This window comes from Bombina bombina, chromosome 1 (assembly GCF_027579735.1).
Source record: "Bombina bombina isolate aBomBom1 chromosome 1, aBomBom1.pri, whole genome shotgun sequence".
In the NCBI taxonomy this organism is placed as follows: domain Eukaryota; kingdom Metazoa; phylum Chordata; class Amphibia; order Anura; family Bombinatoridae; genus Bombina; species Bombina bombina.
This window is the reverse complement of record NC_069499.1, coordinates 837,507,395-837,532,730: the sequence shown is the minus strand read 5'-3', so window position 1 is coordinate 837,532,730 and position 25,336 is coordinate 837,507,395. Positions and strand designations below refer to the sequence as shown.

General features: G+C 38.9%; 1 protein-coding gene across 1 annotated transcript in view; it reads right to left on the bottom strand.

Moving 5' to 3' along the window:
- ZNF821 (zinc finger protein 821) overlaps nucleotides 1-25,336 on the bottom strand; it is a 51,298-nt gene that overhangs the window by 19,362 nt on the left and 6,600 nt on the right. Inside the window, exon 2 of the mRNA XM_053715553.1 lies at nucleotides 17,444-17,549. Coding sequence (XP_053571528.1) covers nucleotides 17,444-17,483 — 40 coding nt within the window. The 5' untranslated portion in view covers nucleotides 17,484-17,549. The remainder of the gene's footprint in view (nucleotides 1-17,443; nucleotides 17,550-25,336) is intronic.

Below are 25,336 nucleotides of genomic sequence, written 5' to 3'. Positions count from 1 at the left end.
GTTTAAGCTCCAAGGAGGAGCCAGATTCCTGAAAACAGGCCTGATCCTAACCAGAGCCTGAACAAAGGACTGAATGTCAGGAAGCTCTGCAAGCTTCCTATGCAACAGTACAGATAATGTAAAACCGTATCAGTTCAGCAACATTAGGAGTCCAGTGCACGTGAAGACAGGGAATCTGCCAGGCTCCCCCAATCACAATGGTATATACAAACTTGTCCACAGCACTGTTATTCTTTAATCACTTTATTCTCTGTTCAGGTACAGACATAAAATAGCGATGTTTCGAGTGTTGCCACTCTTAATCATGCTCATGAGCATGATTAAGAGTGGCAACACTCGAAACGTCGCTATTTTATGTCTGTACCTGAACAGAGAATAAAATGATTAAAGAATAAAAGTGCTGTGGACAAGTTTGTATGCACAACAGTACAGATAAAGCGGAGATCTGTCCCCTTAGGGAACGGGCGGCAAAACCCTTACCCAGACCGTCCTGGAGAAAGGCCAAAATCCTGGATAGCCTGACCTTATGCCAGGGATATCCTCGTTCCTCACACCAGGACAAGTAGGTCCTCCACACCTTGTGGTAGATGCGTCGAGTGACCAGCTTCCTGACCTGAACGAGAGTGTAAATCACTTTTTCCGAAAATCCTCTCTTGGTTAAAACTAGTCGTTCAATCTTCACGCAGTCCGCCTCAGAGAACCTAGATTTTGATGTAGAAAGGGACCTTGAACCACCAGATCCCTGCGACAAGGTAGCTTCAACAGTGGAGATGATGACATTGCCACCAGATCCGCAAACCACATCCTCCAAGGCCACGACGGAGCAATCAGAATAGCCGAAGCTTGCTCCTGCTTGATGCTGGCCACTTCCCGAGGTAGAAGAGGTAACGGTGGAAATATGTAAATTAGGTTGAAGTCCCAGGGTACCGCCAAGGCATATATCAGTTCCGCCTGGGGATCCCTGGATTGCGACCCTTATCTGGGTAGCTTGCAATCGAGTCTGGACGCCATGAGATCTCTCTCTGGCGTCCATCTGCTGCAGATTTCTGCAAACATCTCGGGATGGAGGGACCATTCCCCTGGATGAAACGTCTGTCTGCTCAGAAAATCCGCTTCCCAATTTTCAACACCCGGAATGTCAATTGCTGAGAGAGAACTGTGAGTCTCCGCCCACTCCAGAATCCAAGATACTTCCCTCATGGCCAGGGAGCTTCTCGCCTCCCCCCCCGATGGTTTATGCAAGCCACCGAGGTAATGTTGTCCGACTGGAATCTGAAGAATCGGGACGACCCCAGCAGGGGTAAAGCCCTCAGAGCGTTGAATATCGCTCGAAGATCCAAAATATTTACTTGATAGACTTGATTCTTCTCAAGTCCATCTGTCTTGTGCCCTTCTGGCACCCCAAACAGCTCCCCATCCTGATAGACTTGCATCCATGGTCACAATCTCCAAGGATGGTCTCAAAAAGGATGTCCCCTGTGACAGCTGCCCTGGTCGGGTCCACCAAGATAGAGGCTCCCTCAACGGTCTGTTTAGAGATATCTGTTGGACAGATCTGAACGATCGCTGTTCCATTGTCTCAACATGCACAGCTGAAGAGGTCTGAGATGGAACCTGGCAAATGGAATGACATCTATGCTGGTTACCATGAGCCCGATCACCTCCATACACCTGGCTACAGATGTCCCGGAGGATGTCTGAAGAGCTAGACAGTTGGACGCAAGCTTGCAGCGTGTCTGATCTGTCAAAAATATCTTCATGGCTGAAGAATCTATTATCGTACCCAGAAATTCCACCCTGTTGCTGGGGACCAATGAACTCTTTCCTTCGTTTATCTTCCAGCCGTGGGATTGAAGGATAAGAGCTCTCGAGTGATCCTCCGCAAGACTGTAGGACAGAGCCTGGACCAGGATATCGTTCAGATAAGTTGCCACTGCAATTCCTCTGGCTCTTGCTACTGTGAGAAGAGCTCCCAGAACCTTTGTGAAGACTCTTGGGGCAGTCGCCAGATTAAACGGAAGGGCCACAAACTGGTAGTGCTGGTCCAGGAAGGCGAATCTTAGAAACCTGAAGTGATCCTTGTGTGAGGCAAGAAGGCACCCTTGCCACCCGTGACCATAGATATGATAGAATCCAGGCCCAGGACAAACAAAACCTACCCCTTAAATGGGAGGGAAAGCAAGCGAGACTTAGAAGTCATCTCCACAGACCACGACTTTAGTCAAAGCGCTGCAGGCTAAAACAGAAAAACCTGACGTCTTAGCATTCAGGTGAATTATCTGCATGTTAGCATCACAAATTAACGAATGTGCCACTCTTAAGGCCTTGATTCATTCTAGAATTTCATTGAGAGGAATCTCCACCTCGACCATAGCTGATAAGGAGTGTCACACCAGTAATTAGCCGCACCAGCCACCGCCGGTTGAAAAACGAACCCTGTGACAAAACATCTTCCACAGCATGGACTCCATCTTTTTATCCATGGGTTCCTTGAAAGAGGAGCTATCCTCTAGCAGAATAGTCGTTCTCTTAGCAAGCGTTGAGATAGCACCATCCACCTTAGGGACAGTTCCCCACAGTTCAAGCTGCGCATCCGGAACAGGGAAAAGCTTTTTAAAAGAAGAAGAGGGGGAAAAGGGCGAACCAAGTTTCTCCCATTCATTCTTAATAATGTTAGCCATTTTGATGGGAACCGGGAAGGCCTGGGGGACTACCCTGTCCTCATAAACCCTATTCAGTTTAGGGATCGAAGGTTCCTCCGGTAGTTTCGGTTCCGGAACATCCAACGTAGCAAGACCCTCATTTAGCAGAAAGCGCAAATGCTCCATCTTAAATTTGAAATCTGGCTCCTCCGCAGATGGAGGCCTAGACGTAGCAGATTCCGACCCAGAAGCGACATCCTCCGATAAGTCTGAGTTGTCCTCCTCAGCAGATAATCTGTCCGAGACATAGACCCCAGAGACGGATAGCAGTGCAGTACCTTCCGCTTGCATTTAGTAGGGCGAGGCATCGCATTAATGGCCGCAGAAACCGCCGCCTATAATTGATCGGCGAAGTATGGAGGCCAAAGGACCTCTCCCGCAGGAGGATTAGTAAGACAATGGGGAACTGCGTTTGTAATTGGAGATGATTGCAGGGAACGCACCTCGGGGGGCGGGGAGCCCTCAGTCGTATGTCAAAGCATGTGGAACAGAGTTGCGTGGGCGGTTCGACTGGAACCTCCTCATAATAAACACAGTTAATGGGTTTGGATAAAGAGGGAGTATCCTCTAACATAGAGTCCTCCATAGCTTGCGCCATTATTACGGACTTGATCAAAAATAAATGGCACCTTTATATCCCAATGGCCAGGGCACTCACCACCTCCTATGACCCGGAGTAAAAAGAAACCGCTTTCGTCTCCTTCGACAGCAGTTCGAGAAAGAGGAAGTTGCAGATGCCACACCCGGACACATGGGAGTGCCATGCAGGACCGCCCCTGCACTCGAGAGAAGGACGTGCCAAAAAAGCCTGCCTCAATCTCTCGCTAATGAACTGTTCCACACTGACGGAGCAATAGTATGCATAATAATATCCCCCCTGTTCAACAGCCCCTTCCGAGAGTATTACCCTAGATTCTATAAAGATAAAAGGAGCCAAACTGTGACCCTGCCTTCTTGCGTTTAAAAAAAATAAATAAATATATATATATATATATATATATATATATATATATATATATATATATATATATATATATATATATATATATATATATATATATATATATATATATATATATATATATATATATATATAAAACGATCTTACCAGAATCAATGCCGTGGAGCAGGAACACAGCCCTTCAAGTGTGATAGGGTAGTAGCATCGCTCCTGACATTGACTTAAGAAAAGCAGGCAGCGAAACTCGTCAACGCTGATTGCTAATGCAGCTGTTAAATTGAGTACCCACCAAATCTTCACCTCCTCAATGAACAAAGGCAAAGAGAATGACTGGGGGTTGTGGGTGAAGGAGTGATACTTAACAGTTTAACTGTGGGGCTCTTTGCCTCCTCCTGCTGGCCAGGAGTGATATTCCCAACAGTAATTGAAGATGATGCCGTGGACTCACAATATCTTAGAAAAGAAATTAAGTTAATTCCAATAAACACTCATCCTGCAATTATAGGATTAGAGTTAGATTACATTTGATTAGTAAGCTTTACCAATGCTCTGTTCACATTTCCAACTCCATAGACTTTGAGTAGGACATGTAAAGAGAGCATTGGTAAAGCTTACCAGTCAAATGTAATCTGGCCAATAGTGTTGTCCCCCATGATTAAACAGTGCACTGTTCTACTTTTAACTGTATTACATGTTTAGTTGGTTGCAATTTTATTTTTGTTAATATATTTTAATGTAATATTTTTATTTTTAAACATGTTCTGTGAACTTTGTGACAAATAAAACCGTATTATTAATTCATAATGTCTTTTGAGTTACAGTCCTTCATAATTATAAAGAAGGAATCTTAAATAATTAGTCTGTATTGTGCTTGGTAAACTGTCACAGGACAAAAAAAAATAAGTATCGGTGAGTATTTGAAAACAAGTATCGGTACTTGTACTCCGTCTTAAAAAAAATGATATCTGTGCAACCCTACTTTCAGACATAGAATTTTTGCACATTATAGGAGGAGGCATAGTGACTACAACTGCAGAGCACAACAACCTTTAAAACCTGGAGCAAAATCTAAAGCACTTCCTTGTATTGAGGGAACAGAGGGAGGACAGATTCCTTTAAAGTTAAGAGCTGCATTAGACAATGCTTGATGTGATCCATTCAGGAATTGTAGAGCTGTAACAATCCTACAAAACTGAAATAAAATTGGTATAAATGGATACACTCTAAAGGAGAATTCAAAGTAGAGGGGAAATATAAGCAACTTATATGAATAAATCTTGTCACTTGCATCTGAGAATGGCAAGAACTGAATGGCAGAGCATAATGGAGTGAAATGCAACCATTGCCTCAGCACACAACAGTTTTAAAATAGCAGTAGTGCAGTTAAAACCGCCTAACAGAAAACAGTAAAATGGAACATGCAAAAAAAAAAAAAAAGTGCGCGCTATGCAGAGTAAATAAAATGGCCCACATAAAGCTCTGCTCACACTAGACAACACAAACTATGAAATAGGCCAACACGCACTACCAATACGTTACCGTTGTGCGCACAAGGCTAAATGCTGATATGCGCTAATATTGTGCACACTAGGCTAAGAGCCATTGCGCGATACCATTGAGTGCACTAGACAAAAGACAATGTGACGAGGCATGCACTATACAAAAAGGACGTCACGCCATATCACAGAACACAGCAAACTAAGTGCCAGCACTTTACTATTGTGTGCACTAGATAAGAGCTGATGTGTGCTACCAACGTGCGTACTAGACTTGAAACCCCCTACCAAACCACACACTAAACCAAGTGCCAACACTGCAAAAAAAGCAAAATAAACAAATTCCACTAGTAACAATATCTCTGAATTGTATAAATAGATTATTATGTAACATTTAAAATAGTCTAAGAGGTGGTAAAATGTCTGCAGATGTCCCCTGGCTATGATGTACCTCAAAGGTGGTGTACCTGCTAATAATCTGTGGGCTATGTTAGTGCATCAAATGGCTGCAGTTACCTCAGAAAAGACTGCTTCCAGTAGAGAGCTCATTCATTGTTGTGAACATCACAGCAGAGGATGTGTGGAGTGTATTGACGACCCAACAGGAGGAGGCTAAGGACTTGTCCCTGCGATACCTGTGGTAGGCTTGAGACTGACTTAATTGGGAGTGTCACTACCCCATACTCTAATCTCCCCTCTGACTCAGTGGCAAATCTCTGAGAGGAACATGGGCTTCAAATTGGTCTGAGGACCCCTCTCAGTGAAGAATTTAGAGCACCTCAATTCTTTACCATCGTACTGTGGAGGCAAATACCAAAGAGGTGGGAGGTATTAAGTTTCCAGAGCTTTGTGAATCTTTGCCTCCTCCTAGTGGCCAGGTGTTGAATACTAGGAGTAATGGTTTATGGATTCTCACCCCCTTAAAAAAGAAAAACTTAACGCTCAGGCTGCACAACAAACCTTTAACCTCTTAAGGACATATGACGGAATTTTTCCGTCATAAAACAATTGAGCAAACTGAAAGCTGTGTCCTTAAAGGGTTAAAAGAGCTGAAAATAAACACACATAAAACTCCAAAATTTTACTCTGTGTGCCCTAAAAAGTATAAAAAAAACCAGCGATACACTCAGGCATTTAACATCAAGTCTCTTTAACCGACAGTCTACTGTCAATAAACCCTTTATTACCCATTCTCCAATTTTGCATAACAAACACGGTTATATTAACATACTTTTTACCTCTGTGATTACCTATTATCCAAGTCTCTTCAGGCTACCCCTTATTTTTATTAATTTATTATGATTTATTTATAAAGTGCCAACAGATTACGCAGCACTGTTCATGGGTACAAAGATACAAAAGTACAACAAAATACAATACAATACAATATTAGACAAAATTAAACAACAAATAGAGGGGAAATGGAGGGCCCTGTTCCCGTGGGAACTAACAATCTAAATGGGTAGGAGGGTGAGAAACAGGAGGTGGGGGACTGCAAAGGTGATAATGATGTTAGTGTGGAGTTAGATGAAGGCAACTATTAGGCAAGTGGAATTTATTTGTTACTGATTTAGTGATAGGCTTCCGTGAACAAAAAGGTCTTTAGTAAACGTTTAAAAGGAGGACAGATAAGGGGAGAGTGACAGCTCAAGGAAGTGAGTTCCAGAGGGTTGGTGCCACACGAGAGAAGTCCTGTAGTCTAGCATGGGAGGAGGAGGTCATTGTTAAATCTTAGGGGGCGGGCTGGAGTATATTTGTTGATGAGTCAGGACAGGTTGGTGGGGGCTGCGTTGGTAAGGGCTTTGTAGGTCAAGGTGAGAATTTTGAATTTAATTCTGCTGTGAATGGGGAGCCAGTGAAGGGACTCGCAGAGAGATGCAGCAGATACAGAGCGTCGTGTGGATGAGTCTAGCAGAGGCATTTAGGATGGATTGAAGTGGGGAGAGGCAGGATAGAGGAAGGCCAGTTAGTAGGTTTTTACAGTAGTCGAGTCGGGTAATTAAATCACCACACACTTCCGGGCGTCACTCACTTGCAGAGAGAGGAGGATCAGCAGACATGAAAAACTCCCAAATTCAAAGAGGTAAAAACGGATTTATTGGTGACAAGGTTAAAAACAAAATAGAGCCTTAGCTCATAATCGCAAACCGGGGTCACAGAACAGCAATAGCAGACATGTTTCGTGTGGTTCCTCCACACTTGATCACTGCTGATTTCTGCTGATTCTGTGACCTGTTTTAAAAGCACTAGACATTCGCCAATTAGTTAATTAGTGAATAAGTTAAAAACTATGTAGTTAACCCCTTCTTGCCCAAATGTGATTATATATGTTTTTACTCCTAGATAGGCTAATACATATACCTGACCTGAACAGTTTACTAGTATATTAAATGGGCATATAGTAATTATTTATTAGTGATAGACTAAGCTTATTCTATATTTAGATAATATTAACAAACAGAGGCAGAGGTGACATATAGAGTTAAACCCTATTTAGAGTGTTACATATAGTGAGACAGTTATGTGTATTTATATGTTTATCTGTTTCCTTTTATTATATATATATGATTTTTAAATTCTTTTTAGATGGTTTTAAGATGCACATTTATATATATATATGTGCCTCCTTATAATCAACTTTGTAAATTCTGTCACCTCCTCTTTTGTGTGGAGGGACATGATCAATAGCCTGGATAGACAAAAGTGAGGCATCCCCTGCATGTTTTGATTTAAAATGTCTGGATACAGGTGTATCCGTGTCAGGGTCCTCAATATCCCGAATATGTTCTAGTGCCCTGTCCTTCAGGTGGCGTTTTGTTTTGCCTACATATTGAATCTGGCACCCCCTACAGGTGAGGAGGTAGATGACATGATTAGACTTGCAGTTTAATCTAAACCTGATGTCATATGTGCATCTAGTTGTTGTTGAAGTAAAAGTAGTACCCTCTACTACATGATTACATGTTTTACAACGCTGTGCTTTACATTTGTAGAACCCTACCCTATGGGGTAACCATGTTCTATTCTTCTCTATTGGTAAATCTGAGGGTGCCACAATATTGCCAATGGTCTTAATTTTCCTTGCAACAAATTTGCAATTTTGTGTGATGTTTTCTAAATTGTAATCAGTGGTCAAAATAGGAAGGCTTTTTCTTATGATGTTACATATTTTTCTATATTCTAGACTGTATGGGGTACTGAACACAATTTTATTCTCCCCTTTTGGCCTTTGCTGGACACTTTGTTTTTTATATTTTAATAAACTATCTCGTGGTATTAAATCCACTTCTCTCTTTGTGTCTTTTAATAGGCTCTCCGGGTACCCTCTACTGAGTAGTCTCTCCTCTAGTACCTCACATTGTTCCTCGTATATTTTGGTGTCTGAACAAACCCTTTTGGTTCTAATGTATTGTCCTTTGGGGATAGCTTTTTTAACATGCCATGGATGGTTTGACTTAAAATTCAAAATTGTATTCCCCCCTGTAGGCTTCCTATAGAGGGTAGTACTGACAGTCTTTGTAGTTGTATCTACTTGGAGGGCCAGATCTAGGAATACTGTATTTTTGTCACTTTGTACATAGGTGAATTTTAGATTTTTATCATTAGTGTTAATGATGTTTATAAACATATTAACTGTTTCCTCGTCACCATCCCACACCACCAGCAGGTCATCAATATATCTTCCATAATACACTATATGTTCTTTGAGGGGGTTGTCATCTCCATAGACGTGGGCGACCTCCCACCAACCCATAAATAGGTTGGCGTAGGACGGGGCAAACTTAGCCCCCATGGCCGTCCCACGCCTCTGGAGATAACACCCCCCCTCGAACATAAAGAAATTGTGTGTAAGTAAAAATTCAATTGCAGTAAGTAAAAAATATTTAACATCTTCAGCATAGTTTGAAAAATTGTTCAAAAAATATGTCACTGCTGCTAATCCCTGATGGTGTGGGATGGATGTGTATAGGGATGTAACATCTATAGTTAATGAAGCGATATGTGTCCTTACATTTTAATGCTTTCATTTGATTTAATACTTGTGTGGAGTCACGAATATAACTCATTAGTTCTACAACCAGTGGTTGGAGGAATGTGTCTACTAATTCGGACAGGGGTTCAAGTAATGACCCTAATCCCGATATGATCGGACGACCGGGTGGGTTTTTGGTGTCCTTATGCAATTTAGGGACAAAGTAAAAAATGGGTGTATATGGGTTGACAGGTAGTAGAGTGTCTAGCTGGGATTCCTTGAAGGCCCCTGCTTGTTGTCCTAGTGTAAGGATATCAGCTAGTTGAGCTTTAAATTTTTGTGTTGGGTTAAAGGTAAGTTTGGTGTACACATCTTTGTCATTTAACTGGCGGAAAGCCTCTGATACGTAGTATTCGCGGTCCATAACCACTACGTTCCCCCCCTTGTCTGATTCCTTTATTACAATGTTGGTGTTCTCCCCCAACCCTTTTAATGTCATGTGTTGTTTATGTGTTAAATTTAATTTGTATACATCCCTGGTAGCTTTTTCATTTGTTACCTTTTCTGAGAGTATTTTTAGTTTGTTTTCTACTGTCCGCTGGAAAACCTCTATACTTTTGCTTCTACTGTTCACCGGGTAGAAAGCACTTTTTTTCATACTTGGTTTAAATGTTGGAGGAATTGTCTTAACTTCTTCCTCAGCTGTGTTTTCATTTAACATTGTAGTAAGGTCTAATAAAAGACATTGTTCTTCAAAGGGAAGTTGATTTCTATTGTCAATTTGGTGTGCCTGTGCCTCATCCCTATTGACCTGTTCGGCCGCGTCCTGGGGCTTTGAGAAATGATTCTTCAAAGTTAACTTTCTCACAAATTTATTTACATCATGGACGGTGCCGAACAGGTCAAAGTGGGTTGTAGGGGCAAATCCCAGACCTAAACCCAGTACCTCTACCTCTGTGGCTGTTAGGTCGTATTTGGAAAGGTTTATCACATTCTTTATGCATACTTCTTTATTTGGTTGCGTGTCTGATACCTCCCCACCATACCTCCCCTTCTGCCTGTGTCTCCCCCTACTGCCCCTTGTTGTTTTTTTCTTTTGGGTTTTGTCCCCATGCGCCCTTTTTTTGACTGATTTTCACTGACTTCTAATGGATTATCTAGTACTGACATGCCCTCCAAATGTACCACCTCATCATTGGAATCGTGCTCGGAGGTGTCAACGTCATATTCTGTTTCTGCAACCTGTACTTTTTTATTGCCTTTTTTTGGCTGTACATCCATCTTGTGTCTTTGAAACATATGACGCTGACCCCTCCCTGCACTTTGCCATCTATAGACTTTATCATGTTCATAATCTCATTTATCCCTTGATAGTTTTTGCTTTTTAAAAGCCCAAAGATCTTTAGTAAATTTTGACATATTTTCTTCAAATTTCTTATCATAAGTAATAAACTCTTTATCTGTCTGAAACATTTGTAAGTCTCTTTGTACTGTCTTAATATGATCAATGGACTCTCTCCTCTGCTGTTTTTTATATTCCACCAGCAGATCTATCAAGGCAAAGGAACATGTGTCTAAAATTTGGTTCCATTTTTTGATAAAGTCCATATCTGTTACAAGGAATGATGGAAATTTCCTTATTCTTAATCCTCTTGGGATCCTTTTTTGTACATTAGGAAAGTCTTTATGTCTAGGTCTAGTTTAATGTCTTTTCTCCTCAATTCATCCATCTGGAAAAACAAGTCATCTAAAGTGCTCTCATTTTCTGACAATATGTCATCCACCTCTTGGTCATAGCCCTTTAACGATGCCTCCAGGTCCTTAAACACAAATCCTTGTGTATGTTCAGTCATGTCCGGTATATATGTTTTAGCCTAGTTACAAAGGTAGTAAGTCTCTTGTCACCAAAATAAGCTTATATGCAAGATGCAATTTGGTAAGTCCATATATGTATTCAACAGTAAACGGGGTCTTTTTAATAATGGTAAATACCCCTTAAATGAATAAACTGCTGCTTACGGTAAATGAGTATGAACATGAGCCACGCACTATCCTTACGCTAATACAGCTCCACGGACTAATGATTCATCAATAGTACCCCGTATGTAGTCTTGCAGCCACTCCACAGACGTATGATTCACAGTATATACAACAAAAGTGGCGCTTACCGGTCCGGGGTCTCTTCACCGTGTTCTCGAGCGGCGTGTCTTCAGCGTTGGCTCAGCTCAGCTTCTCCGTCTTGTCTCCTCACTGTCAGGAGCCCAGCAATAGCGCCTACGTCTCAGGCGCAGACTCAGGATCCAATCACCACACATTTCCGGGCGTCACTCACTTGCAGAGAGAGGAGGATCAGCAGACATGAAAAACTCCCAAATTCAAAGAGGTAAAAACGGATTTATTGGTGACAAGGTTAAAAACAAAATAGAGCCTTAGCTCATAATCGCAAACCGGGGTCACAGAACAGCAATAGCAGACATGTTTCGTGTGGTTCCTCCACACTTGATCACTGCTGATTTCTGCTGATTCTGTGACCTGTTTTAAAAGCACTAGACATTCGCCAATTAGTTAATTAGTGAATAAGTTAAAAACAATGTAGTTAACCCCTTCTTGCCCTAATGTGATTATATATGTTTTTACTCCTAGATAGGCTAATACATATACCTGACCTGAACAGTTTACTAGTATATTAAATGGGCATATAGTAATTATTTATTAGTGATAGACTAAGCTTATTCTATATTTAGATAATATTAACAAACAGAGGCAGAGGTGACAGAGTTAAACCCTATTTAGAGTGTTACATATAGTGAGACAGTTATGTGTATTTATATGTTTATCTGTTTCCTTTTATTATATATATATGATTTTTAAATTCTTTTTAGATGGTTTTAAGATGCACATTTTATTTATATATATATATATATATATATATATATATATATATATATATATATATATATATATATATATATATATATATATATATATATATATATATATATATATATATATATATATATATATATATATACACATACATATGTGCCTAAGTGATTTTAGATCAATTTTAAATGAACAGATTCACATCACTCTCTTTGTTAATACACAGAGGTGATCTGGTATTCAGCAGAAAGATCCACTGTGCCTCCTTATAATCAAGTTTGTAAATTCTGTCACCTCCTCTTTTGTGTGGAGGGACATGATCAATAGCCTGGATAGACAAAAGTGAGGCATCCCCTGCATGTTGATTTAAAATGTCTGGATACAGGTGTATCCGTGTCAGGGTCCTCAATATCCCGAATATGTTCTAGTGCCCTGTCCTTCAGGTGGCGTTTTGTTTTGCCTACATATTGAATCTGGCACCCCCTACAGGTGAGGAGGTAGATGACATGATTAGACTTGCAGTTTAATCTAAACCTGATGTCATATGTGCATCTAGTTGTTGAAGTAAAAGTAGTACCCTCTACTACATGATTACAACTCTGTGCTTTACATTTGTAGAACCCTACCCTATGGGGTAACCATGTTCTATTCTTCTCTATTGGTAGAGACACGCAGCTCGAGAACACGGTGAAGAGACCCCGGACCGGTAAGCGCCACTTTTGTTGTATATACTGTGAATCATACGTCTGTGGAGTGGCTGCAAGACTACATACGGGGAACTATTGATGAATCATTAGTCCGTGGAGCTGTATTAGCGTAAGGATAGTGCGTGGCTCATGTTCATACTCATTTACCGTAAGCAGCAGTTTATTCATTTAAGGGGTATTTACCACTATTAAAAAGACCCCGTTTACTGTTGAATACATATATGGACTTACCAAATTGCATATAAGCTTATTTTGGTGACAAGAGACTTACTACCTTTGTAACTAGGCTAAAACATATATACCGGACATGACTGAACATACACAAGGATTTGTGTTTAAGGACCTGGAGGCATCGTTAAAGGGCTATGACCAAGAGGTGGATGACATATTGTCAGAAAATGAGAGCACTTTAGATTACTTGTTTTTCCAGATGGATGAATTGAGGAGAAAAGACATTAAACTAGACCTAGACATAAAGACTTTCCTAATGTACAAAAAAGGATCCCAAGAGGATTAAGAATAAGGAAATTTCCATCATTCCTTGTAACAGATATGGACTTTATCAAAAAATGGAACCAAATTTTAGACACATGTTCCTTTGCCTTGATAGATCTGCTGGTGGAATATAAAAAACAGCAGAGGAGAGAGTCCATTGATCATATTAAGACAGTACAAAGAGACTTACAAATGTTTCAGACAGATAAAGAGTTTATTACTTATGATAAGAAATTTGAAGAAAATATGTCAAAATTTACTAAAGATCTTTGGGCTTTTAAAAAGCAAAAACTATCAAGGGATAAAAGAGATTATGAACATGATAAAGTCTATAGATGGCAAAGTGCAGGGAGGGGTCAGCGTCATATGTTTCAAAGACACAAGATGGATGTACAGCCAAAAAAAGGCAATAAAAAAAGTACAGGTTGCAGAAACAGAATATGACGTTGACACCTCCGAGCACGATTCCAATGATGAGGTGGTACATTTGGAGGGCATGTCAGTACTAGATAATCCATTAGAAGTCAGTGAAAATCAGTCAAAAAAAGGGCGCATGGGGACAAAACCCAAAAGAAAAAAACAACAAGGGGCAGTAGGGGGAGACACAGGCAGAAGGGGGGGTATGGTGGGGAGGTATCAGACACGCAACCAAATAAAGAAGTATGCATAAAGAATGTGATAAACCTTTCCAAATACGACCTAACAGCCACAGAGGTAGAGGTACTGGGTTTAGGTCTGGGATTTGCCCCTACAACCCACTTTGACCTGTTCGGCATCGTCCATGATGTAAATAAATTTGTGAGAAAGTTAACTTTGAAGAATCATTTCTCAAAGCCCCAGGACGCGGCCGAACAGGTCAATAGGGATGAGGCACAGGCACACCAAATTGACAATAGAAATCAACTTCCCTTTGAAGAACAATGTCTTTTATTAGACCTTACTACAATTTTAAATGAAAAACACAGCTGAGGAAGAAGTTAAGACAATTCCTCCAACATTTAAACCAAGTATGAAAAAAAGTGCTTTCTACCCAATGAACAGTAGAAGCAAAAGTATAGAGGTTTTCCAGCGGACAGAAGAAAACAAACTAAAAATACTCTCAGAAAAGGTAACAAAAGAAAAAGCTACCAGGGATGTATACAAATTAAATTTAACACAAACACCACATGACATTAAAAGGGTTGGGGGAGAACACCAACATTGTAATAAAGGAATCAGACAAGGGGGGGGAACGTAGTGGTTATGGACCGCGAATACTACGTATCAGAGGCTTTCCGCCAGTTAAATGACAAAGATGTGTACACCAAACTTACCTTTAACCCAACACAAAAATTTAAAGCTCAACTAGCTGATATCCTTACACTAGGACAACAAGCAGCGGCCTTCAAGGAATCCCAGCTAGACACTATATTTTGACCACTGATTACAATTTAGAAAACATCACACAAAATTGCAAAAAGGAAAAATAAGACCATTGGCAATATTGTGGCACCCTCAGATTTACCAATAGAGAAGAATAGAACATGGTTACCCCATAGGGTAGGGTTCTACAAATGTAAAGCACAGCGTTGTAAAACATGTAATCATGTAGTAGAGGGTACTACTTTTACTTCAACAACAACTAGATGCACATATGACATCAGGTTTAGATTAAACTGCAAGTCTAATCATGTCATCTACCTCCTCACCTGTAGGGGGTGCCAGATTCAATATGTAGGCAAAACAAAACGCCACGTGAAGGACAGGGCACTAGAACATATTCGGGATATTGAGGACCCTGACACGGATACACCTGTATCCAGACATTTTAAATCAAAACATGCAGGGGATGCCTCACTTTTGTCTATCCAGGCTATTGATCATGTCCCTCCACAGAAAAGAGGAGGTGACAGAATTTACAAAGTTGATTATAAGGAGGCACAGTGGATCTTTCTGCTGAATACCAGATCACCTCAAAGAGAGTGATGTGAATCTGTTCATTTAAAATTTATCTAAAATCACTTAGGCACATATGTATCAATATATATATATATATATATATATATATATATATATATATATATATATATATATATATATATATATATATATATATATATATATATATATATATATATATATATATATATATATATATAAATAAATAAAATGTGCATCTTAAAACCATCTAAAAAGAATTTAAAAATCATATATATATATATATATATATATATATATATATATATATAAATAATAAAAGGAAACAGATTAACATATAAATACACATAACTGTCTCACTATATGTAACACTCTAAATAGTGTTTAACTCTATATGTCACCTCTGCCTCTGTTGGTTTTTATCTATATTATCTAAATATAGAATAAGCTTAGTCTATCACTAATAAATAATTACTATATGCCCATTTAATATACTAGTAAACTGTTCAGGTCAGGTATATGTATTAGCCTATCTAGGAGTAAAAACATATATAATCACATTAGGGCAAGAAGGGGTTAACTACATTGTTTTTAACTTATTCACTAATTAACTAATTGGCGAATGTCTAGTGCTTTTAAAACAGGTCACAGAATCAGCAGAAATCAGCAGTGATCAAGTGTGGAGGAACCACACGAAACATGTCTGCTATTGCTGTTCTGTGACCCCGGATTGCGATTATGAGCTAAGGCTCTATTTTGTTTTTAACCTTGTCACCAATAAAGCCGTTTTTACCTCTTTGAATTTGGGAGTTTTTCATGTCTGCTGATCCTCCTCTCTCTGCAAGTGAGTGACGCCCGGAAGTGTGTGGTGATTGGATCCTGAGTCTGCGCCTGAGACGTAGGCGCTATTGCTGGGCTCCTGACAGTGAGGAGACAAGACGGAGAAGCTGAGCCAACGCTGAAGACACGCCGCTCGAGAACACGGTGAAGAGACCCCGGACCGGTAAGCGCCACTTTTGTTGTATATACTGTGAGTCGGGTAATTACTAGGGGAGTGGATTAGCTGTTTAGCAGTTTCAGCTATCAGGCGAATTTTGGAGATAAGCGTAGGTGGTTGGGACAGAATGAATAGAGAAATTGGATGTGGGGTATGAAGGACAGATTGGAGTCAAGTGTAACTCCTAGGCAGCGGACTTGGGGTGATGGGGAGATAGTGATGTCATCAACAGTGATAGAAAAGTTAGAAACTGGAGTAGAATTAGAGAGGGGGGGATTAGAAGGAGCTAAGTCTTGCACATGTTGATTTTTAGGTGGTGAGAGGCCATCCAGGAAGAAATGCCAGATAAGCAGTCGCTGATTTGAGAAAGGAAAGAAGGAAAGAGTGCAGGGGTGGATAGGTAGATCTGATTATCATCAACATAGAGGTGATAGTTAAAGCCATAGCTACTGATAAGTTTACCCAGTGAGGAAGTATAAATAGAGAAGAGTAGAGGACCCAGAACAGAGTCTTGAAGTACTCCGACAGAGACAATAAAGAGGAGTCACCGCCAGCAAAGGAGACTGAAAAGGACCTTTTAGAGAGAGATAAGAGTGGATCCAGGAGAGGGCAGTGTCACAGAGCCCAATGGGAGCTGAGAGTCCGTAGGAGAAGGAGATGGTCAATTGTGTCAAAGGAAACAGAAAGGTCGAGTTTACAAACTTAAGGATTGTTTACAAAGAGATGGCTAAAATAAATAAATCTGCCCAATAAGATTGGAAAGTTGTTACAGGAGACAGAAAATGCAAACGTTTAATGAACTTTATTTTGAGAAAATGGTTGGTGGTTTTTGATAGCGAAGGAAAGCAGGTCCTCAAACGCTGTTGATAGCTGTCTGATCAGACAATCCAGGCAGTAGAGAAGCTAAGAATATTCTCAGTTCTCATTCAGAAATGTAATGCCCCTTATAACCAACATGCTAGTAGTAAGAATTAGCCTTAACAGTTTAATGCCTTCAGGAAGACATACCATTATCAGTTCTTGGAAGGGATCCCCCCACATGAACCTGTGTAATAAGTTAATAATGCTTACCACCAAAATTTGGTGTGAGGCAAGAGTGATACACAAGTCTGGGGTACTTAGCACTTTTTGCCTATGATTAAGTGATTTACAAAATCAACAAAGAAGTTGTTAGTACCTTTCCAGTTAAATAGCATGAACTTTGAGCAAAAAGTAACATTTTATAAGTAACGTTTACTTGCCTTTTTACTATAGTTGTAGTACAAAAGGTATCCTTTGATACACCCCCCAAATTAAACAAGTGAATACTTACAATGAACTTTATTTGGAGTTGTCTGTTTCCTCCGGGACATCTTCTGTCCTCCTGGGACTGACACTTCCAGGATACCCCAACAGTGTTGCAATCACTCATCTGCTAACTGTAGAAATAAGGATTGTTTACAAAGAGAAGGCTAAAATAAATAAATCTGCCCAATAAGATTGGAAAGTTGTTACAGGAGACAGAAAATGCAAACCATGAGTAACTATTAAAAGGTACATTAAAAAAGGACCACTCAATGCAGTAGAATAACACAATTAAATAATATAAAGACAAAGCAATAACACATACTCTGAATTTCAAATGAGCAGTATATTTTTTAGGTTGGTAAATACTAATATTAACTAGCTCTAGAAAGGGGTGCTATAATGTTATTGGACAAAGATAAATATATATATATATATATATATATATATATATATATATATATATATATATATATATATATATATATATATATATATATATATATATATATATATATATATATATATATCCCTCAGTTTACGCCGGGGTTAGGTTCCAGAAGGAATGGTTGTAAATCAAAACCATTGTAAATTGAAACCCAGTTTATAATGTAAGTCAATGGGAAGTGAGGGAGTTAGGTTCCAGGCCCCTCTCAAAATTGTCATAAGTAAAACACCTAAACATTATTTTTAAAGCTTTGAAATGAAGACTTTAAATGCTAAACAGCATTTTAAACCTAATAAAATAATCACACAACACAGACTTTACTTGCATTTTTCTGCAAACAATTCGTTCTATGCATTTCAATCTGGACTGATTTATACACAGGAAAATCTTGTTCCTTTGAAAACTGATCGATAGCTCAGGTCTAGTTACACAAGTTAATTTCAGCTTGCTTGGCTTGAATATCTTTGCTGCAACACAAGCGGACAGCTCCACCTACTGGCTATTTTAATCAGTGCACTGCTTCTCAATAGCAGTGACATGACTGGAAAAAAAGGTTGTTATTCTGAAACGATGCAAATTGAACCATTGTAAACCGAGGGCCGTGTGTGTGTGTGTGTGTATGTATATATATATATATATATATATATATATATATATATATATATATATATATATATATATATATATATATATATATATATATATATATATATATATATATATATATATATATATATATATATATATATATATATATATATATATATATATATATATATATATATATGTGTGTGTATACACACACAAATATATACAGGTGGCCCTCGTTTTACAACGGTTCAATTTACACCGTTTCAGAATAACAACCTTTTTCCAGTCATGTGACTGCTATTGAAAAGCATTGAGAAGCAGTGCATTTATTAAAATACAGTAGGTGGAGCTGTCCGCTTGTGTTGCAGCAAAGCCAAGAAAGCTGAAATTAATCAGTTTAATCAGACCTGCGCTATCGAGCAGATTTCAAAGGAACAAGATCTTCCTATATATATTTTGTGTGTGTGTGTGTGTGTGTGAGAGATATAGATAGATAGATAGATATATATATATATATATATATATATATATATATATAAATAATTATTTCATGTAATTGGCAAGAGTCCATGAGCTAGTGACGTATGGGATATACAATCCTACCAGGAGGGGCAAAGTTTCCCAAACCTCAAAATGCCTATAAATACACCCCTCACCACACCCACAATTCAGTTTAACAAACTTTGCCTCCTATGGAGGTGGTGAAGTAAGTTTGTGCTAAGATTTCTACGTTGATATGTGCTTCTCAGCATTGTTGAAACCCGATTCCTCTCAGAGTACAGCGAATGTCAGAGGGACGTGAAGGGAGTATCACTTATTGAATACGATGATTTCCCTAACGGGGGTCTATTTCATAGGTTCTCTATTATCGGTCGTAGAGATTCATCTCCTACCTCCCTTTTCAGATCGACAATATACTCTCAATTTACCATTACCTCTACTGATAACTGTTTTAGTACTGGTTTGGCTATCTGCTATATGTGGATGGGTGTCTTTTGGCAAGTATGTTTTTTTATTACTTAAGACACCTCAGCTATGGTTTGGCACTTTACATATATTTAGAACTTTATATAAATGCATATTGTACTTATATTTGCCATGAGTCAGGTTCATGTATTTCCTTCTGCAGACTGTCAGTTTCATATTTGGGGAATATAAACATTTTTTTAAGAAATTTATTTCTTACCTAGGGTTTAGTCTTTTTTTCAATTGACTACTTCTTGCAAATTGCGGGTGGTATTAGGCCCGCGGGTGCATCAAATGCTAAACTTTATTGCGTCATTCTTGGCGCGAAAAAATACGTCTATGACGCAACTTCATCATTTCCGGCGTCATACTTGACGCCGAGACCTTTCACACGGTTGCATCATTAGTGACGCGAGTGTCTCATTTCCGGTTATTTTTGGCACCAAAAAAGTTTAAGTTACGTTGAGCGTCATAATTGACGCCAAACGTTTTCATTATTTCAATACCCCATTGATGTTTGTCTCTTGCCTTTTTCTCTATCAGAGGGCTATGCTATTTGCATTTTTTTCCCATTCCTGAAACTGTCATATACGGAAATAGATAATTTTGCTTTATATGTTGTTTTTTCTCTTACAATTTAAATGATATCTCAATCTGATCCTGCCTCAGAAGTTTCTGCTGGAACATTGCTGCCTGACATCGGTTCTACCAAAGCTAAGTGCATTTGTTGTAAAATTGTAGAATTTATTTCGCCGAATGTCATTTGTAATAGTTGTCATGATAAACTCTTACATGCAGATAGTGTTATCCATCAGTAATAGTACATTGCCAGTTGCAGTTCCTTCAACTTCTAATGTGCATGATATACCTGTGAATTTTAAAGAATTTGTTTCTGATTCTATACTGAAGTCTTTGTCTGCCTTTCCACCTTTTAATAAACGTAAAAGGTCTTTTAAAACTACTCATGTTGTTGGTCATTTGAAATTTCATCAACTAAATAATTTATCCTCTTCTGATGATGATGATCTATCTGATACAGAAGATCCTTCCTCAGACATTGACACTGACAAATCTACTTATTTATTTAAAATAGAGTATATGCGTTCTTTATTAAAAGAAGTGTTAAATACTTTGGATATTGAGGTAACCAGTCCTCTTGACGTTTAAATGCCGTTTTTAAAACCTCCTGTGGTTTCTCCAGGGTTTTTTCCTATTACTGAGGCTATTTCTGATATGATTTCTAAGGAATGGAATAAGCCAGGTACTTCTTTTATTCCTTCTTCAAGGTTTAAAAATGTGTATCCTTTACCAGCAAATTCTATAGAGTTTTGGGAAAAAATCCCCAAAGTTGATGGGGCTATTTCTACTCTTGCTAAACGTACCACTATTCCTATGGAAGATAGTACTTCCTTTAAGGATCCTTTAGATAGGAAGCTTGAATCTTATCTAAGGAAGGCCTATTTATATTAAGGTCATCTTCTCAGACCTGCAATTTTTTGGCTGATGTTGCGGCTGCATCAACTTTCTGGTTGGAAAATTTAGCGCAACAGGAATTTGATTCTGACTTATCTAGCATTATTCGCTTACTGCAATATGCTAATCATTTTATTTGTGATGCCATTTTTGATATTATCAAAATTGATGTTAGATCCATGTCTTTAGCTATATTAGCTAGAAGAGCGTTGTGGCTTAAATCTTGGAATGTGATATGACATCTAAATCTAGATTACTATCTCTTTCTTTCCAAGGTAATAATTTATTTGGTTCTCAGTTGGATTCTATTATTTCAACTGTCACTGGGGGAAAAGGGAGTTTTTCTGCCTCAGGATAAAAAAACCTAAGGGTAAATCTAAGGCTTCTAACCGTTTTCGTTCATTTCGTCAGAATAAGGAACAAAAACTCAATCCTCCCCCCAAGGAATCTGCTTCCAATTGGAAGCCTTCCTCAAATTGGAATAAATCCAAGCCATTTAGGAAACCAAAGTAAGCCCCTAAGTCCGCATGAAGGTGAGGCCCTCATTCCAGCTCAGCAGGTAGGGGGCAGATTAAGGTTTTTCAAGGATAATTAGATAAAATCTGTCCAAAATCAATGGATTCAGAGCATTGTCTCTCAAGGGTATCGAATAGGATTCAGAGTAAGACCTCCTGTGAGAAGATTTTTTCTCTCACGTATCCCAGCAAATCCAGTAAAAGCTCAGGCTTTTCTGAAGTGTGTTTCAGACTTGGAGTCTTCAGGGGTAATCATGCCAGTTCCTTTTCAGGAACAAGGTTTGGGGTTTTATTCAAATCTATTCATTGTCTCAAAAAAGGAAAATTTATTCAGACCAGTTCTGGATTTGAAAATTTTGAATCGTTATGTAAGAGTACCAACTTTCAAGATGGTGACTATAAGGACTATTCTGCCTTTTGTTCAGCGAGGACATATGTCCACAATAGACTTGCAGGATGCATACCTTCATATTCTGATTCATCCAGAACATTTTCTGAGATTAACTTTTCTAAACAAGCATTACCAATTTGTTGCTCTTCCATTTGGCCTAGCAACAGCTCCAAGAATCTTTTTTCAAAGGTTCTGGGTGCCCTACTCTCTGTAATCAGAGAACAGGGTATTGCGGTGTTTCCTTATTTGGACGATATCTTGGTACTAGCTCAGTCTTTACATACTGCAAAATCTCACACGAATCAACTAGTGTTGTTTCTTCGGAAACATGGTTGGAGGATCAATTTACCAAAAAGGTTTCTTGATTCCTCAGACAAGGGTCACCTTTTTAGGTTTCCAGATAGATTCAGTGTCCATGACTCTGTCTCTAACAGACAAGAGACGTTTAAAATTGGTTGCAGCCTGCCGGCACCTTCAGTCTCACTCATTCCCTTCAGTGGCTATGTGCACCTCTACAGTTTTGTATGCTGAACCAATGGTGCAGGGATTATACAAAGATATCACAATTAATATCCTTAAATCCCAATGTACGACACTCTCTGGCGTGGTGGATAGATCACCATCGTTTAGTTCAAGGGGCTTCTTTTGTTCGGCCAACCTGGACTGTGATCACAACAGATGCAAGTCTTTCAGGTTGGGGAGCTGTTTGGGGATCTCTGACAGCACAAGGGGTTTGGAAATCTCAAGGAGGCGAGATTACTAATAAATATTTTAGAACTCTGTGCAATTCTCAGAGCTCTTCAGTTTTGGCCTCTGTTAAAGAGAGAACCGTTCATTTGTTTTCAGACAGACAATATCACAACTGTGGCTTATGTCAATCATCAGGGTGGGACTCACAGTCCCCAAGCTATGAAAGAAGTATATCGGATACTTGCTTGGGCGGAATCCAGCTCCTTTCTAATTTCTGCGGTGCATATCCCAGGTGTAGACAATTGGGAGGCGGATTATCTCAGCCGCCAGACTTTACATCCAGGGCAGTGGTCTCTCCATCCAGATGTGTTTTCTCAAATTGTTCAGATGTGGGGTCTTCCAGAGATAGATCTCATGGCCTCTCAGCTAAACAAGAAACTTCCCAGATACCTGTCTAGGTCCAGGGATGTTCAGGCGGAAGCAGGGGATGTGCTGACACTTCCTTGGTGTTATCATCCTGCTTACATTTTCCCGCCTCTAGTTCACCTTCCAAGAGTGATCTCCAAAATCATCATGGAACAATCATTTGTGTTGCTGGTGGCTCTAGCATGGCCACACAGGTTTTGGTATGCGGATCTGGTTCGGATGTCCAGTTGCCCGCCTTGGCCACTTCCGTTACGGCCAGACCTACTATCTCAAGGTCCGTTTTTCCATCAGGATCTCAAATCATTAAATTTGAAGGTATGGAAATTGAACGCTTAGTACTAAGTCATAGAGGTTTCTCTGACTCAGTGATTAATACTATGGTACAAGCTCGTAAATCTGTCTCTAGAAAGATTTATTATAGAGTTTGGAAGACTTACATTTCATGGTGTTCTCATAAAATCTCTTGGCATTCTTTTAGAATTCCTAGAATTCTACAGTTTCTTCAGGATGGTTTGGAAAAGGTTTGTCCGCAAGTTCCTTGAAAGGACAAATCTCTGCTCTTTCTGTTTTATTTCACAGAAAGATTGCTATACTTCCTGATATACACTGTTTTGTACAGGCTTTAGTTCGTATTAAGCCTGTCATTAAATCTATTTCTCCTCCTTGGAGTCTTAATTTGGTTCTGAAGGCTTTACAGGCTCCTCCATTTGAACCTATGCATTCTTTGGACATTAAACTACTTTCTTAGAAAGTGTTGTTCTTTTTGGCCATCTCTTCTGCTAGAAGAGTTTGAGCTATCTGCTCTTTTTTGTGAGTCTCCTTTTCTGATTTTTCATCAGGATAAGGCAGTTTTGCGGGCTTCTTTTCAATTTTTACCTAAGGTTGTGAATTCTAACAACATTAATAGAGAAATTGTTGTCCCTTCCTTATGTCCTAATCCTAAGAATTCTTTGGAAAGATCCTTACATTCTTTGGATGTGGTAAGAGTTTTGAAATATTATGTGGAAGCTACTAAAGATTTCAGGAAGACTTCCAGTCTATTTGTTTTATTTTCTGGTCCTAAGAAAGTTCAGAAGGCTTCTGCTATTTCCTGAAGCTTCAGTTGATCAGATTTGCAAAGCGGCAACTTGGTCCTCTTTGCATACATTTACTAAATTCTACCGTTTTGATGTATTTGCTTCTTCGGAAGCAGTTTTTGGTAGAAAAGCTTTTCAGGCAGCTGTTTCAGTTTGATTTTTCTGCTTTTGATTTAAGTTTTTTTCTTTCAACTATGAAAATAAACTTATTTTTTGGGGTTGTGGATTAATTTTTTTCAGCGGAAAATGGCTGTTTTTATTTTATTCCCTCCGTCTCTAGTGACTCTTAAGTGGAGATCCACATCTTGGGTATTGCTATCCCATACATCACTAGCTCATGGACTCTTGCCAATTACATGAAAAAACATAATTTATGTAAGAACTTACCTGATAAATTCATTTCTTTAATATTGGCAAGAGTCCATGAGGCCCACCCTTTTTTATGGTGATTATGATTTTTTGTATAAAGCACAATTATTTCCAAATTTCCTTTGTTGATGCTTTCTACTCCTTTCTTTATCACCCCACTGCTTGGCTATTCGTTAAACTGAATTGTGGGTGTGGTGAGGGGTGTATTTATAGGCATTTTGAGGTTTGGGAAACTTTGCCGCTCCTGGTAGGATTGTATATCCCATACGTCATTAGCTCATGGACTCTTGCCAATATGAAAGAAATGAATTTATCAGGTAAGTTCATACATAAATTATGATATAGAGAATATATATATATATATATATATATATATATATATATATATATATATATATATATATATATACACAGTGGATATAAAAAGTCTACACACCCCTGTTAAAATGTCAGGTTTCTGTGATGTAAACAAAACTAGACAAAAATAAATCATTTCAGAACTTTTGCCACCTTTAATGTGACCTATATACTACACAACTCAATTGAAAAACAAACTGAAATCTTTAAGGTGGAGGGAAGTAAACAAAAAAAAAACTAAAATAATGTGGTTGCATAAGTGTGCACACCCTCTTATAACTGGGGATGTAGCTGTGTTCAGAATTAAGCAATCACATTCAAAACCATGTTAAATAAGAGTCATCACACACCTGCCATAATTTAAAGTGCCTCTGATTTACCCTGAATAAAGTTCAGCTGTTCTAGTAGGTCTTTCCAGACATTTTCTTAGTCGCGTCCTACACAAAAGCCATGGTCCGCAGAGAGCTTCCAAAGCATCAGAGGGATCTCATTGTTAAAAAGGTATAAAGTCAGGAGAATGGTACAAAATAATTTCCAAGGCATTAGATATACCATGGAACACAGTGAGGACAGTCATCAAGTGGAGAAAATATGGCACAACAGTGACATTACCAAGAAC